Source organism: Doryrhamphus excisus, linkage group LG10 (genome assembly GCF_037039965.1).
Source record: "Doryrhamphus excisus strain RoL-2023G ecotype Guam linkage group LG10, RoL_Dexc_Guam_v1.1, whole genome shotgun sequence".
Classification (NCBI taxonomy): Eukaryota; Metazoa; Chordata; class Actinopteri; order Syngnathiformes; family Syngnathidae; genus Doryrhamphus; species Doryrhamphus excisus.
This window is the reverse complement of record NC_136366.1, coordinates 2,153,512-2,168,240: the sequence shown is the minus strand read 5'-3', so window position 1 is coordinate 2,168,240 and position 14,729 is coordinate 2,153,512. Positions and strand designations below refer to the sequence as shown.

The 14,729-nt window shown below is 41.0% G+C and overlaps 2 protein-coding genes and 2 long non-coding RNA genes across 4 annotated transcripts in view; 3 read left to right on the top strand and 1 right to left on the bottom strand.

The window, feature by feature from the left end:
• Positions 1-4,732: 4,732 nt before the first annotated feature.
• LOC131108930 (hepatitis A virus cellular receptor 2 homolog) lies at positions 4,733-5,419 on the top strand. The gene is made up of 2 exons (XM_078794374.1): positions 4,733-4,878; positions 4,942-5,419. Exons 1-2 carry the CDS (start codon positions 4,821-4,823, stop codon positions 5,349-5,351), a joined length of 468 nt encoding a protein of 155 aa, XP_078650500.1. The 5' UTR covers positions 4,733-4,820; the 3' UTR covers positions 5,352-5,419.
• A 253-nt stretch (positions 5,420-5,672) lies between these two features.
• LOC131108923 (uncharacterized) lies at positions 5,673-7,205 on the top strand. Its single transcript, XR_013629223.1, has 5 exons — positions 5,673-5,820; positions 5,895-5,920; positions 6,320-6,355; positions 6,436-6,484; positions 6,578-7,205. It is a non-coding gene; the product is annotated as an uncharacterized LOC131108923 (long non-coding RNA).
• Positions 6,643-14,366, bottom strand: LOC131117925 (uncharacterized). The gene is made up of 3 exons (XR_013629224.1): positions 14,353-14,366; positions 9,155-9,266; positions 6,643-7,584 (listed from the first exon to the last, which is right to left on the bottom strand). It is a non-coding gene; the product is annotated as an uncharacterized LOC131117925 (long non-coding RNA).
• ttc7a (tetratricopeptide repeat domain 7A) overlaps positions 8,045-14,729 on the top strand; it is a 56,002-nt gene continuing 49,317 nt past the window's right edge. Inside the window, exon 1 of the mRNA XM_078793833.1 lies at positions 8,045-8,063. The gene's annotated coding sequence lies outside the window, so the exon portion shown is untranslated. The remainder of the gene's footprint in view (positions 8,064-14,729) is intronic.

Below are 14,729 nucleotides of genomic sequence, written 5' to 3'. Positions count from 1 at the left end.
CGGTGCACCCCTCCTTAGGCGACCTGGTGGTCCCGAGCTCCCCCCGGAGCACCATATCGGCACCGAACTTAGCGCGGACACCCGATCGACATAGTCCACTGCAGCTCAGAACTCCTGGGCTCAAGCGATCCGACAACCTCAGCCTCCCGGTAGCTTGGATTACAGGCACGCGCCACGGCACCCGGCGAAGGCAGCACACAGTAGTGGTGCTTTTGACTTGTACTATAGTGACGTCACTGGGATGTATGGCGACCTCTAGTGGCGATGTGTGAAAATGCCCGAAAATGACCTCCTTTTGAGGTTTATATTCATGATGACACACGACGTCCACACGACAGTTATGAACCTGGGAGGTACTTGATTGGCCCCCAACTGTGGATGAATGTAAATCTCAAAAGGCGAGGTCATTACTTACATTATTATTATTTATTTAAATTATTTAATTTATTTGGGCATTTTACTCTTCACGCTGCACTTTACATTATGTTGTTCATATTTGGTGTCTATTCTATCTATTTATTCTCCACATTATTATTATTATTTATTATTACTTATCTTCTTTTGTGTCTGTTATTATATGGGAGCCAGGCAACGACATTTCGTTGGCAATTTCACTACTGTGTTTTTGTGCAATGATAATAAAGGGAGTCTATCTATCTATCTATTTCACGCAACGCCACTAGAGGTCGCCATACATCCCAGTGACGTCACTATAGTACAAGTCAAAAGCACCACTACTGTGTGCTGCCTTCGCCGGGTGCCGTGGCGCGTGCCTGTAATCCAAGCTACCGGGAGGCTGAGGTTGTCGGATCGCTTGAGCCCAGGAGTTCTGAGCTGCAGTGGACTATGTCGATCGGGTGTCCGCGCTAAGTTCGGTGCCGATATGGTGCTCCGGGGGGAGCTCGGGACCACCAGGTCGCCTAAGGAGGGGTGCACCGGCCCAGGTCGGAAACGGAGCAGGTCAAAGCCCCCGTACCGCTCAGTAGTGGGATCGCGCCTGTGAATAGACACTGTAGTGCAGCCTGAGCAATACAGCGAGACGCAGTCTTTTAAATTAATACACAATAACAAATAAATGAGAATATTTTACCAGATAGGCTCATATATTTATGTAGTTCATTTAAAAACGCGTCAATTTATAATATAATTTCGTAACATGACCAGTCCAGGGTGTACCAAGACAGCTGGGATAGGCTCCAGCGACCCTTGTGAGGATAAGTGGTAAAAAAGGAATGAATAAATGAACTTTTATTGCAAAGGTTGATCTGAAATTGGAGTCACAAGTCTGAATAGTCACAGATTTTTGCCATTTTGAAGCATTTGCGTCTGACTGTTGAGATTGAAATTTGCCAGTCCAGAGTGCTGGGGTAGGCTCCAGCACACCCACGACCAAAGTGAGGGTCAGCAACATAGAACATAGATGGATGATGCATATACATAAGAGCAGTGACCATCAGCGTCCTCATCAGAAAGGCCCAGCAGGGGGCGTACTTCCTGCAGTGATATCTGCTCCATGTCCAACCTTAACAAGGCAGTTTGTGTCAGTGTGACTACTTCCTGTAGAAGCACGTCATCTGGTGTGACCTCGCATAAGGCAAGATTGTTGCTCATGGCGAAGCAAGGGGCGGCCAACCGGAACATTCTGATTCAGGTTCATTCTGATTATTAAAAACAAACTGTAGCAGATTCCCAATTCACAGGGGTTACATTCCAGGACCAGAGAATACAGCATAAATGAGATGTGTTTTGCAGAATAAAATAAAATAAAATAAATTGCAGGCAACTGTGGAGCATGATGGAGGTTCCACCAAGTTTGATGCCGTTAGTGATGTCAAGAGGAGGGGCTGCCAAATTTAAGATCCAGAAAATTATGGAACTTCTGAAGGTGCATGGTTTGATATTTACAATAGGACAGGGGACTCAAACATGCGGCCCGCGGGCCAAATGTGGCCCGCAGGCCACTAGTTTGAGGCCCCCGCCTTGATATGAAAGTTTAATGTTAGTGCGGCCTGCACAAGTTTGATATGGATGCTGTATGGCATCATCACCCTCTGTGACTCTACAATTGATATTGTGGAGTCCTCCCGCTTCCTGGGTACCATCATCTCCCAGGACCTCAAGTGGGAGTCGAACATCAGCTCCCTCATCAAGAAGGCTCAGCAGAGGTTGTACTTCCTACGGCAGCTGAAGAAATTCAGCCTGCCAAAGACAATGATGGTGCACTTCTACACCTCCATCATTGAGTCCATCCTCACCTCCTCCATCACCATCTGGTACGCTGCTGCCACTGCTAAGGACAAAGGCAGGCTGCAGCGTGTCATTCGGTCTGCAGAGAAGGTGATTGGCTGCAATCTGTACGTCTGTACGCCTCCAGGACCCTGAGGCGTGCAGAAAGGATTGTGGCCGATTCCTGTCACCCCGGACATAGACTCTTCGAGACGCTCCCCTCTGGCAGGAGGCTGCGGTCCATCAGGACCAAAACCTCACGCCACAAGAACAGTTTCTTCCTGTCTGCTGTCAGTCTCATCAACAAGGCCCGGAACCCCACCTGACACTCTTCACACCCCACCTCTGCCTCATCCTGCCACTTTGACACTTTCATTATATGCGTTACATTAACGCTCAGTTTGGACTCTTAGGAAAACAATCAGACTGCACTTCCGGAATAACAAACAAAGAACAGACTGTGTACATATGTATATTTATACTGTTATTCTGTATATTTTGTATGTTCATATTTTGTATTTTTCATTCTTTTTTTAATAGATGTGTATGCACCTACTACACCAAAACAAATTCCTAGTATGTGTTTGATCATACATGGCAATAAACCTTTTCTGATTCTGATTCTGATGTACCCAGAAAAAATTATTACGTTTGATTAATGTTCATGTTTACTTGTTTTTATTCAACTCCATTTTTCTCTCAAGTGTCTTTGAGTATTTTGAAAAGCACTGTACAAATAAAATGTATTATTTTTTATTATTATTTAGTGTCTCGAGTGTCGTAAAGGCAGGAACGTTTCATGGCTCTGACCAGCAACTCCCAGCTCCACTGGTCTTGGAGGTGCCTGGGAGTGCCAGCAGCGACCTTGAAGATGTTCCTGTTCATCATGCAAAATGTGCCGAGATAAGAACACATGCCAAAAAGTCATTATTCACACATACACACACACATAGACAACAAGTACAGCTCGTGCAACTGCTTGCTTACCCCCCCCCCCACCTTAGAGTTCCACGACAATGTATTAGGGCCTCCTAAAGAAAATAAAAAGAGAGGGGCGGCATGTCACTGGGTATGTTGTTTCATGCTCCTCGCTGCGAGAAATATAGAATTTTGTTGTTTTGTTGTTTTTTTGACAAGTGTCACAGGAGTTTGAACCTGACAGTTAGACACTTTGAAATTGAAGTTATGCAATTAAAGCAAAACTGAGCTTGACTTTCATGCAGTCTTTGTCATTAACTCACTAATATCTGCCTCTCCCTTCCCCCCCCTGTTTCTTTTCCCTGCTGCCTGTTGTTCTGCACTCGGTCATTCACAGAGACAAAGTAACACAAAGTAACTTTTTTTAGTAAAACACACTCCCTGAGTGGAAATGCAGTCTCCAGAGCACTGTTATAACATTTGTTTTCCACTATGGTAATCATCAAGGGATTTCATTCTAAAAAAAACATTCAAATAAAGTGATCAAATAATTGAGAAAAATGTACTCAGTGACTATTTTCAGCTAAAATTTAAAAAAAGCAGACAACACACACACACACTAACATACTTCTGACAAAAACGGACCAAAATGGCAGCATCAAGAACTCAAAAAAAGGGAAATTGATCTGTGGCCTGTAAATGGCCCCCAGGCGGCACTTTGACACCCCTGGTCTAGAGCGATATTTTGCTGTAATGAAAATAATACTTTGATTTGTGACTAAAACCGAAATAAGACAAATGATTTTAAAAGATTCCTGCACAATGTATTAAATAGTAATGGTAATGGTAATGGTAATGGTAATGGTAATGGTAATGGTTTTATTTCATTTGAACATGCATCAGATTCCAATTGAGTGCATCCCATAATCAGTTCCCAGTTCCACATGTCCAAAAGGAGTAGGAAGAAGCAAAGCTTATTAAATCCTACCCCTCCATCTGGTACTTTTACAATCACTAACTGTTACATTTGTTCACTTCCTGCTTTCCTAATATAGCTTAAGTTATTTTTGTTTACTTTATTTTAATTTTATTTATTTATTATTTGTTTTGTCACATACCGAAGTTAAATTATATCAGCAAGTTGAAGTATTTGTGATTTTTTTTTTTGTGATTTTAGAAATAAGGAGTTAGTATGTTCTCTGTAGGCGGCATTATGAATTATCCTTACTGACCTTTTTTGCAGTACATTCAGCGAGTGAAGATTGCTGTTCTAGTTATTATCCCATATTTCCACACAATAAGTAAGATATGGTAGAACCAGAGAGCAATAAAGAGTGTGGAGTGATTTCTGATTGAGAACAAATTTTGCTTAGTAAGTGAGTAAGTAAGCAAAACTGTTGATATTTCAGAATATAATAAATATATTTTAATGGTTACTGATAAATAACTCTTAATTGGTATTCCTCACATTCCATAATTCTAGTTTTTTTTTTACTTGTGTCTGTGCTTCTAACGAGTGAATCTGGGACGGACCAAAGGAATGGCCACCACCCTCATGGGCGTCCTCGCTCCCTTTGGTATAAATCCAAGACCTTTCCCCAGGCTTCCCTCAGTCAGTGTTGAGCTGAACTGAAGTTTTTCCAGATTCCAGATTCCAAATTCCAGATCACTCCACCATGACTTCTCCCGTCGGAAGACTCCTGGCTTTGGCTTGTGGTCTCACTCTCCTCCTGGGTAAGAGTTACATTTTTCATGATTCATACGATGGCACATCTTAAAGGACTTTCTGTCCTCCAGGTTGTGAGTTCCGAAAGCTCTACACTGCCCCATTTGGGGCAAATGTCACTTTAGATTGCTATTATAAGCCCGAAGCAGAACCACGTACGGTATGCTGGGGTAGAGGAGTTATGGAGGACCGGGAGGACTGCAAAGATGAGATGATCAGGTCAGATGGGAAAGGGATGGTCAGCAGATCCTCTGAACGTTACCACTTCGCCGGCAACATTGCTGAGGGTGATCTGTCAGTGACCATCACGGATGTCAAGGAGGATGACTCTGGACTGTACGTCTGTGTGTCGCCCAACCAAATAATGATGCTGGAGCTCAAGGTCGCAGGTAAGACCCACCACACAATCAGTGATGTTCTTCATATGTATATGAAGATCAAAATATCTGCTCGCTTGTTGCAGTATATACTCTATGGGTAGTGATTAAGTAGGAATAACGAGTGGTTTGAACACTTCTGAGCTTGTCTGTGACCCCCCCTCCCCGACAGCACCACCTCCCACCATGGCCGCCACCCCCTCCGCCGTCACCATGAATGCCACTCCCACCATGGCCGCCACCCTCTTTGCTGTCACCGTGAACGCCACTCCCACCGCCTCCGTTGATGTAAGTATTGTAACTAAAAAATTAAATTAAATTAAACTAATAAAGTAAAATAAAAAATTTTACAATTTATTTAATTTTATTTAATTTTAAAAAGTATTGAAACTCAGAGTGTGCTGACCATCAGTGTAAAATAACATATCAAAGTGTCTGCTGTGTTCCTGTGAACTGTTTTGGTATCTTCCATGCTAGGAGAAGAAGACAAATCGAGGAGTTTTGGCGGCTTCCATTGTGACACCCCTGGCTCTGGTGATGCTGGCTGTTGCCCTGGTTACCACATGGTACATTGTAAGTGTGCCTTTTACCTTGAGGCGCCACAAAGTACTTTTTAAAAAAACTTACTCTTCATCCTCTCTTCACAGAAAACCCGGACAGCAAGTGTAGACTTGTGAGTATCGTCTGTTTTTTCAACAACAAAAAAACAAATATTCCCAAATAAGATAGAACTCTTCCCTCTAGAGGATGTGAGCAGGATAGGAATGACATCATAGGAATCATATTTTATTAGCAATCAGCTATAAAAAGGCTGTGATGCTGCTTAACCTAATTAACTTAATTAATTAATCTAATTACAGTATGTACAGTGCACACTCACAGATGCATCTCAATTAATTAGAATATCTACTATATCAGCAGTTGAATTCAAAAACTGAAATGGTTACATTCTATTAATACACAAAATGAAATATTTACAGAATATATTTCTTAAATAATTTTGAATATTAGTAATAAATATTATATTAAATATAATTAAAAATGTCATTGACCCAATGAAATGACTTTGCAGGTTGACGATGGGGATCAGTGGGGAAATTCCTTACGAGTAAGCACGTGTACATGGATATACCAAGGTTGCCATGGTGATGACCAGCAACGACCCAATCACATGTCTTGTATTTTCAGAGTGGGGTCGGGTACGGGCGTGGTGTTGACGAAGTACACCCGTTTGGATGTAAGTGTTCCTTATTTTTTCTAGATTTGTTTTTTTTTTACAGCCAATGATAACAAAAGCACATTTGATCTAACTTCATTGTTCACCTGTCAGGTGTAGGGAGCCTACCCCAGCTGACTTTGGGCGAGAGGCGGAGGGCACCCTGGTCTGATCCTGATTGAGGCATGCTAACCACTCATCCACCGTGCTGCACCTCCCAAGATGAATCATTACAAGCTGTGATTTCTATACTAAAATCGTGTTGTTTGTTGGAGTGATGCTGAATGAGTGCAAAATAAATATTCTTTATTGAATAATATTCTATTATTTCTATGATTTATTGTGTATTTTATCTCCAGTACTCATTGATGTGTTTATGCCATTTGAATACACTTGATGAAGAAACATCTCGGTCAAGTCCAGCTTCCTCTGGAAGACTCGTGTAGGTTGTTGTGCACAGAATGGGAACTTGAATGTGCATATAACTGCACCTTATTGCACCTAACAGTGTATTCTATATTCTATAGCCTATATTTGATGTTTTTATTTCGCACTTTAACGCTTTTTAGCTCGGTAAGTCAGTTTATGTTCATGTAAATGTAGACCAGAATGTCTGAACTTGTGATACATAGAAATGTGTTTGTTTGAAAGTACCAATTACATATTGCACATTTTTTTCCATGTAATGTAATGTAATGTTTTCCCATGATGTGATTTCAATAAAATAAAGTCAATCATCAAATTTCAAATGATTTTGAATATAAGTTTTACTCATCAAATGCTCTACATGTACATGTGATATTAAAATATAGGAGCTTTATTGTATAAATTCCATTATAAATCACATGCAAGCATGCTAATTATCAAATTCCTGAGTTCCACGATTTACATCACAACAACAGTACATTTTTATTTATTTTTCACATAGATACATATAAGAAAGTGAGTGTTTCAATTTCACTCATGAATATTTAATGTATTTTTGCTTTTTGGCAGTATTATGGGCACATTTAGGCGGAAATTGGACATGTATTTTGTCCAAGTGGTGTTGCCGTACAACAGTGGAGGAAAGGTGCACGAGCAGGTGTTGACTGTGGCCGCCAGCAGGGGGCGCATCCTCTCTGACAGATTGAACCAAAAAAAGGTATATAAACTGGAACAGCAGGAATGGAAAAAACAGCTGTAATTTTTATGACAAAAAAGTCAAAATATTAAGAAGAAAACCTTCTAAAAAAAGCGAAGTTTTATATCACAAACTGAGATGGATTTTTTTTAAATTGTCACGATCCATGAGGTAACCTAACAGTTTGTTTCCAATGTTATGCCTCACTTCCTGTTTCATGCCCTTATTTTAGTAGCGCTTCCTGTTTACATCCTGGGTTGTGACCGCTTGCGTTGCTTTTTTTCCTTTTTTTTTCACTCGCACCTGTTGCTAATTTGTGTTCTTCTATTTAGTTCAGTTGCGGTCAGTTTGCCGTTGAATCGTTTGTTGCAGCTTTCCACGCAGCTGCATAATTACAAAAACAGCCATAATTACGAGAAAGGAAACTTTTTACCTGCATACCGGGTTCGCGTCTCAACGCCAAAGCCAGGATGTAACGTAAATGTAGCGTAAATATATATATATAACGTCTTAGCATATCCGCATGTGTTGCTTTACAAAATGTCAAAGTGACGTTTACATCCTTTAATTTTTAGTGTCTAGTGTTTAGTGTCGTTTTCAGGAACTGATTCTCAGCCCTTGTGAGTCATGGTTCATGCAGATGAGTCACAGCTTCAAGTTTCAATGATTTGTTTGCCCGAGGAAATTTGTCTCCTGCGTAAACTAATTGTTGTGTCCTCGTAAATATTAGTTGGACTCTCTCCGGCGACCCCTGACTGGGAAAAGCACATACGAGGAGAACATGCAAACTCCACACGGAATCGACCCAGGTCTTACAATCTGTGTGGCCTAATCTTTCACATATAGCCCAGCCCCCTACCATTTATTACATGGAAAATAACTCATTGTATGTATTGTCAAAGCAAAGAAAATTGATTAAAAAAAAAGTGGAAACAATTATTTATGTTATGTTTTTATAGCGTCTGCGTAGTGCTCAGGTGGTTAGCGTGCAGGCCACACAGCTAAGAGTCCTCGATTCCACCCTCAGGCATCTTTGTGTGGAGTTTGAATGTTCTCCCCGTGCGTGTGTGGGTTTTCTCCAGGTAATCCGGTTTCCTACCATATTCCAAAAACATCATTAGAGCCCTGTAAACATGAAATAACACCCCTATAGTCACTTTTACACTTGTATTACCTAATATAGGAGACATAATAAGATGATAAACCATAAATAAGACTTGCTTGTGTGTTGCTGTAAATGTGTTGGTTAGCGAAGTGACAGATGCACAGGAAGTGATGTCAGGGTTATAATATATGGGGCCATATTGTATTATTTCTATTGTATATTGATACACTGCAATTTGCTGGTGTACCCCCTCCCCGTCCCACCCAAAGTCAGCTGGGATAGGCTCCAGCATACCCCCACCACCCTAATGAGGACGAGTGGATGAGTCATGAGTGGATTACTGAGTCAGAGATACTGACATGTGAGAAGAACATTTAATACTAAGCATCCATGTTAAAATAGTGTAATGTATATATGAGGACTCAAAATCAGCTTATTATTTGACATACTATCTCATATTTACCTTCATTTACCTTCTTAAACTGAGATGGTTGCCTTTTTGGTCAGTCCAGATACTGTACGGTATATAGCTGATGACATGACATGTAGTTGTACACTTTCTCCAGGAGGAGGCACTGTAGGACATAGATGGAAAGTAAATATATGCATATGTTCATCCATTCATCCAGTTTCTGTACCGCCTATCCTCACGAGGGTCGATGACATGCTTGAGCCTATCCCAGCTGTCTTCCGGCGAGAGGCGGGCTCCACCCTGAAATGGTCGTGTTATTAAATTATACTATGAAATGACACGTTTATAAATGAACTACATAAATATATGAGCTTATCTGGTAAAATATTCTCATTTATTTGTTATTGTGTATTAATTTAAAAGACTGCGTCTCGCTGTATGCTCAGGCTGCACTACAGTGTCTATTCACAGGCGCGATCCCACTACTGAGCGGTACGGGGGCTTTGACCTGCTCCGTTTCCGACCTGGGCCGGTGCACCCCTCCTTAGGCGACCTGGTGGTCCCGAGCTCCCCCCGGAGCACCATATCGGCACCGAACTTAGCGCGGACACCCGATCGACATAGTCCACTGCAGCTCAGAACTCCTGGGCTCAAGCGATCCGACAACCTCAGCCTCCCGGTAGCTTGGATTACAGGCACGCGCCACGGCACCCGGCGAAGGCAGCACACAGTAGTGGTGCTTTTGACTTGTACTATAGTGACGTCACAGGGATGTATGACGACCTCTAGTGGCGTTGCGTGAAACTACAGCGCTTCCCGAAAATGACCTCTCCTTTTGAGATTTACATTCATCCACAGTTGGGGGCCAATCATGTACCTCCCAGGTTCATGAAAAAAAGGAATGAATAAATGAACTTTTATTGCAAAGGTTGATCTGAAATTGGAGTTACAAGTCTGAATAGTCACAGATTTTTGCCATTTTGGAAAGCATGGTTCTACTGTAACTTGATTGTTGAAGCATTTGCGTCTGACTGTTGAGATTGAAATTTGCCAGTCCAAGGTGCTGGGATAGGCTCCAGCGACCCTTGTGAGGATAAGTGGTAAAAAAGGAATGAATAAATGAACTTTTATTGCAAAGGTTGATCTGAAATTGGAGTCAAAAGTCTGAATAGTCACAGATTTTTGCCATTTTAAAGCATTTGCGTCTGACTGTTGAGATTGAAATTTGCCAGTCCAGGGTGCTGGGGTAGGCTCCAGCACACCCACGACCAAAGTGAGGGTAAGCAACATAGAACATAGATGGATGATGCATATACATAAAAGCAGTGACCATCAGCGTCCTCATCAGAAAGGCCCAGCAGGGGGCGTACTTCCTGCAGTGATATCTGCTCCATGTGCAACCTTAACAAGGCAGTTTGTGTCAGTGTGACTACTTCCTGTAGAAGCACGTCATCTGGTGTGACCTCGCATAAGGCAAGATTGTTGCTCATGGCGAAGCAAGGGGCGGCCAACCGGAACATTCTGGTTCAGGTTCATTCTGATTATTAAAAACAAACTGTAGCAGATTCCCAATTCACAGGGGTTACATTCCAGGACCAGAGAATACAGCATAAATGAGATGTGTTTTGCAGAATAAAATAAAATAAAATAAATTGCAGGCAACTGTGGAGCATGATGGAGGTTCCACCAAGTTTGATGCCGTTAGTGATGTCAAGAGGAGGGGCTGCCAAATTTGAGATCCAGAAAATGATGGAACTTCTGAAGGTTCATGGTTTGATATTTACAATAGGACAGGGGACTCAAACACGGGGCCCCGGGCCAAATGTGGCCCGCAGGCCACTAGTTTGAGGCCCCCGCCTTGATATGAAAGTTTAATGTTAGTGCGGCCCGCGCAAGTTTGATATGGATGCTGTATGGTATCATGTACCCAGAAAAATTATTACGTTTGATTAATGTTCATGTTAAAGGTTAAATAACTGTTAATAGTTATCCTCCCTATCCGTGTGGAAGTGGTAAGTTTTTGGCTATTGAAGTTTAAAGGAAATAACTTGAAGGCTACCGTTTAGGTCGCTAGCTCTCTAGTTTGCGAGTTAGCATGTGTCTCAAGTCCCTGCAGTTGCGCAATATGTTGTAAATAAAAAGAGTATAAATGTGACTATAGTCGTGTTTTGTCATGTCTACAGGGCTCTAATAATGCTTTGTTCATTTTAATCTGAAAAAAATCATTTGTCTACCCACCAACTATATGTGGTTTCTTAAGTTTTTATTATTATTATTAAATGTATTTATTTATTTCTGATTGATTGATTTTCTTTATTCTTGATTTGTTTATTTATTTTTCATCTTATTTTGTGCAGAAAAATAAAAATGAAGATATTTGAGAACAGTGGAATGTTTTATCAGAGCTTTTATTGTAGAAAATCGGAACCAAAGCACTGAAAAAGTTTGTATATTTTTCTGTTTTTAATAAATGCATTTTTTTTTGGAAAACCTGATGCGGCCCAGCCTTGGCCAGACCCTAGCTCCAGTGGCCCCCAGGTAAATTGAGTTTGAGACCCCTGCAATAGGAGAACCTAAACTAACCTCTGCCAAAAAATAAAATATATATATTTGACCTATTTTCGTTAGTGTTAGAATAAAATGTAAATCCAATTATTATAGCGCTAGTTAATGTTAGAATAAAATGTAAATTCAATTATTATAGTGTTAGTTCTCACACTTATATCCGTTTGCTTAGACAATAGACAAAGTCTCCATCACTGCCCCCACCCTCTGGAACTCCCCCATCCCCCCCCCATTGACTCCGTGCTTGCCCTGACCTTCCCAGTTTCAAAAAACAACTAAAAACCCACCTCTTTAAATCACTTTTTTCTCATGTTTTAACTGTGTAAAAACAAATTAATGTTGTATTTTAACGTATCTTTTATTCTGTTTACTTGTTTTTATTCAACTCCATTTTTCTCTCAAGTGTCTTTGAGTATTTTGAAAAGCGCCATGGCTCTGACCAGCAACTCCCAGCTCCACTGGTCTTGGAGGTGCCTGGGAGTGCCAGCAGCGACCTTGAAGATGTTCCTGTACATCATGCAAAATGTGCCGAGATAAGAACACATGCCAAAAAGTCATTATTCACACATACACACACACATAGACAACAAGTACAGCTCGTGCAACTGCTTGCTTATCCCCCCCCCCACCTTAGAGTTCCACGACAATGTATTAGGGCCACCTAAAGAAAATAAAAAGAGAGGGGCGGCATGTCACTGGGTATGTTGTTTCATGCTCCTCGCTGCGAGAAATATAGAATTTTGTTGTTTTTTTGACAAGTGTCACAGGAGTTTGAACCTGACAGTTAAACACTTTGAAATTGAAGTTACGCAATTGAAGCAAAACTGAGCTTGACTTTCATGCAGTCTTTGTCATTAACTCACTAATATCTGCCTCTCCCTTCCCCCCCTGTTTCTTTTCCCTGCTGCCTGTTGTTCTGTACTCGGTCATTCACAGAGACAAAGTAACACAAAGTAACTTTTTTTAGTAAAACACATTCCCTGAGTGGAAATGCAGTCTCCAGAGCACTGTTATAACATTTGTTTTCCACTATGGTAATCATCAAGGGATTTCATTCTAAAAAACATTCAAAAAAAGTGATCAAATAATTGAGAAAGTGACTATTTTCATTCATTCATTCATTCATTCATTCTCTACCGCGTTTTCCTCACGAGGGTCGCGGGAGCCTATCCCAGCTGTCTTTGGGCGAGAGGCGGGGTACACCCTGGACTGGTGGCCAGCCAATCACAGGGCACATATAGACAAACAACCATTCACAATCACATTCATACCTATGGACAATTTGGAGTCGCTAATTAACCTAGCATGTTTTTGGAATGTGGGAGGAAACCGGAGTACCCGGAGAAAACCCACGCATGCACGAGGAGAACATGCAAACTCCACACAGAGATGGCCGAGGGTGGAATTGAACCCTGGTCTCCTAGCTGTGAGGTCTGCACGCTAACCACTAGCCCACCGTGCCGCCCGTGACTATTTTCAGCAGAAAAAAAAAGCAGATAACACACACACACTAACATACTTCTGACAAAAACGGACCAAAATGGCAGCATCAAGAACTCAAAAAAAAGGAAATTGATCTGCGGGCTGCAAATGGCCCCCAGGCGGCACTTTGACACCCCTGGTCTAGAGCGATATTTTGCTGTAATGAAAATAATACTTTGATTTGTGACTAAAACCCAAATAAGACAAATGATTTTAAAAGATTCCTGCACAATGTATTAAAAAGTAATGGTAATAGTAATAGTAATGGTAATAGTAATAGTAATGGTAATGGTAATGGTAATGGTAATGGTACACTGAAAAAAATTTGGAGTGCCATTTACTTGAGAAAAGCTAGGTAACAAATTGCACGCACAATTCCTAAGTAAATTTTACTTGGGAAATATTCAAGTAAAATTTACTTCTCAGCAAGGATTATTTTTTAAATTAAAAATACACTTTAACATTACTTGAGATTTACTGTCACAGACACAAAAGGGACTCTGGTAATTTACTGCTAGTAAATTTTACTCAAAACTACCTTTGAATCTACTTAAAAATCCAAATAATTATACTCACTTTTCAGGATTGTTTAACTAGTTTTCCCTTACTTAATTTGGAGCAATTTATAAGTAATATTTACATGAGATTTAAGCTACCACCTACACCACTTTTCTAATATGATTCATTCATTTTCTACTGTTTTCCTCCTGAGGGTCGCGGGGGGTGCTGGCGCCTATCCCAGCTGTCTTCGGGCGTAAGGCAGGGTACACCCTAGACTGGTCGCCAGCCAATCACAGGGCACACATAGAAAAAACAACCATTCCAATGTGGGAGGAAACCGGAGTATCCGGAGAAAACCCACGGGAGAACATGCAAACTCCACACAGAGATGCCCGAGGGTGGAATTGAACCCTGGTCTCCTAGCTGTGAGGTCTGCCCTAGACCACCGTGCCGCCCTCTAATATGATTGTGTTGTATTTTTTTAAGATGGCCTTCTTTGAATTAAATGAAATTATCTTAACACATCTTGTGCAAAACATTCTTTCACACAAGAACACCTTTACTACATTTATAGTAACGCTGTATTTACTTCCAGCAGTGATGAGTGCGGTTAGAAATACCATAGAAAACATTATAAATCATTATATAATCATCATCATTTACAGATTCAAATAACCATATACGGAATATTGTAATGTTACCTTCTCAGTCAGGCATCTTAGTTGGTGCAAGCTGCTGTTTTACACAGAGGACTCTGCTTCTTAGACGCTGTTGACAAGTGGAATAAACAACATTGTAGTGACAAATCATGACAATATCATGTGTTCCAATATGTCAAAATTAAAACAAACGTTTATTTGGTTATACTTGGATCATTGGTAGAACACGGATGACAAAAGTTCCCGTACAATATTTTTGACATTAAAATGACAACAGATGCGGTGAACTAACCTTGCTCCAAAATTTCTAATCCTTCCAGGCTGGTTTCAGTCATTATTGATATATTTTCAGGGTCTGAACAAACTCTTGCCCTGTGATTGGCTGGTCACCAGTCTAGGGTGTACCCCGCCTCTCGCCC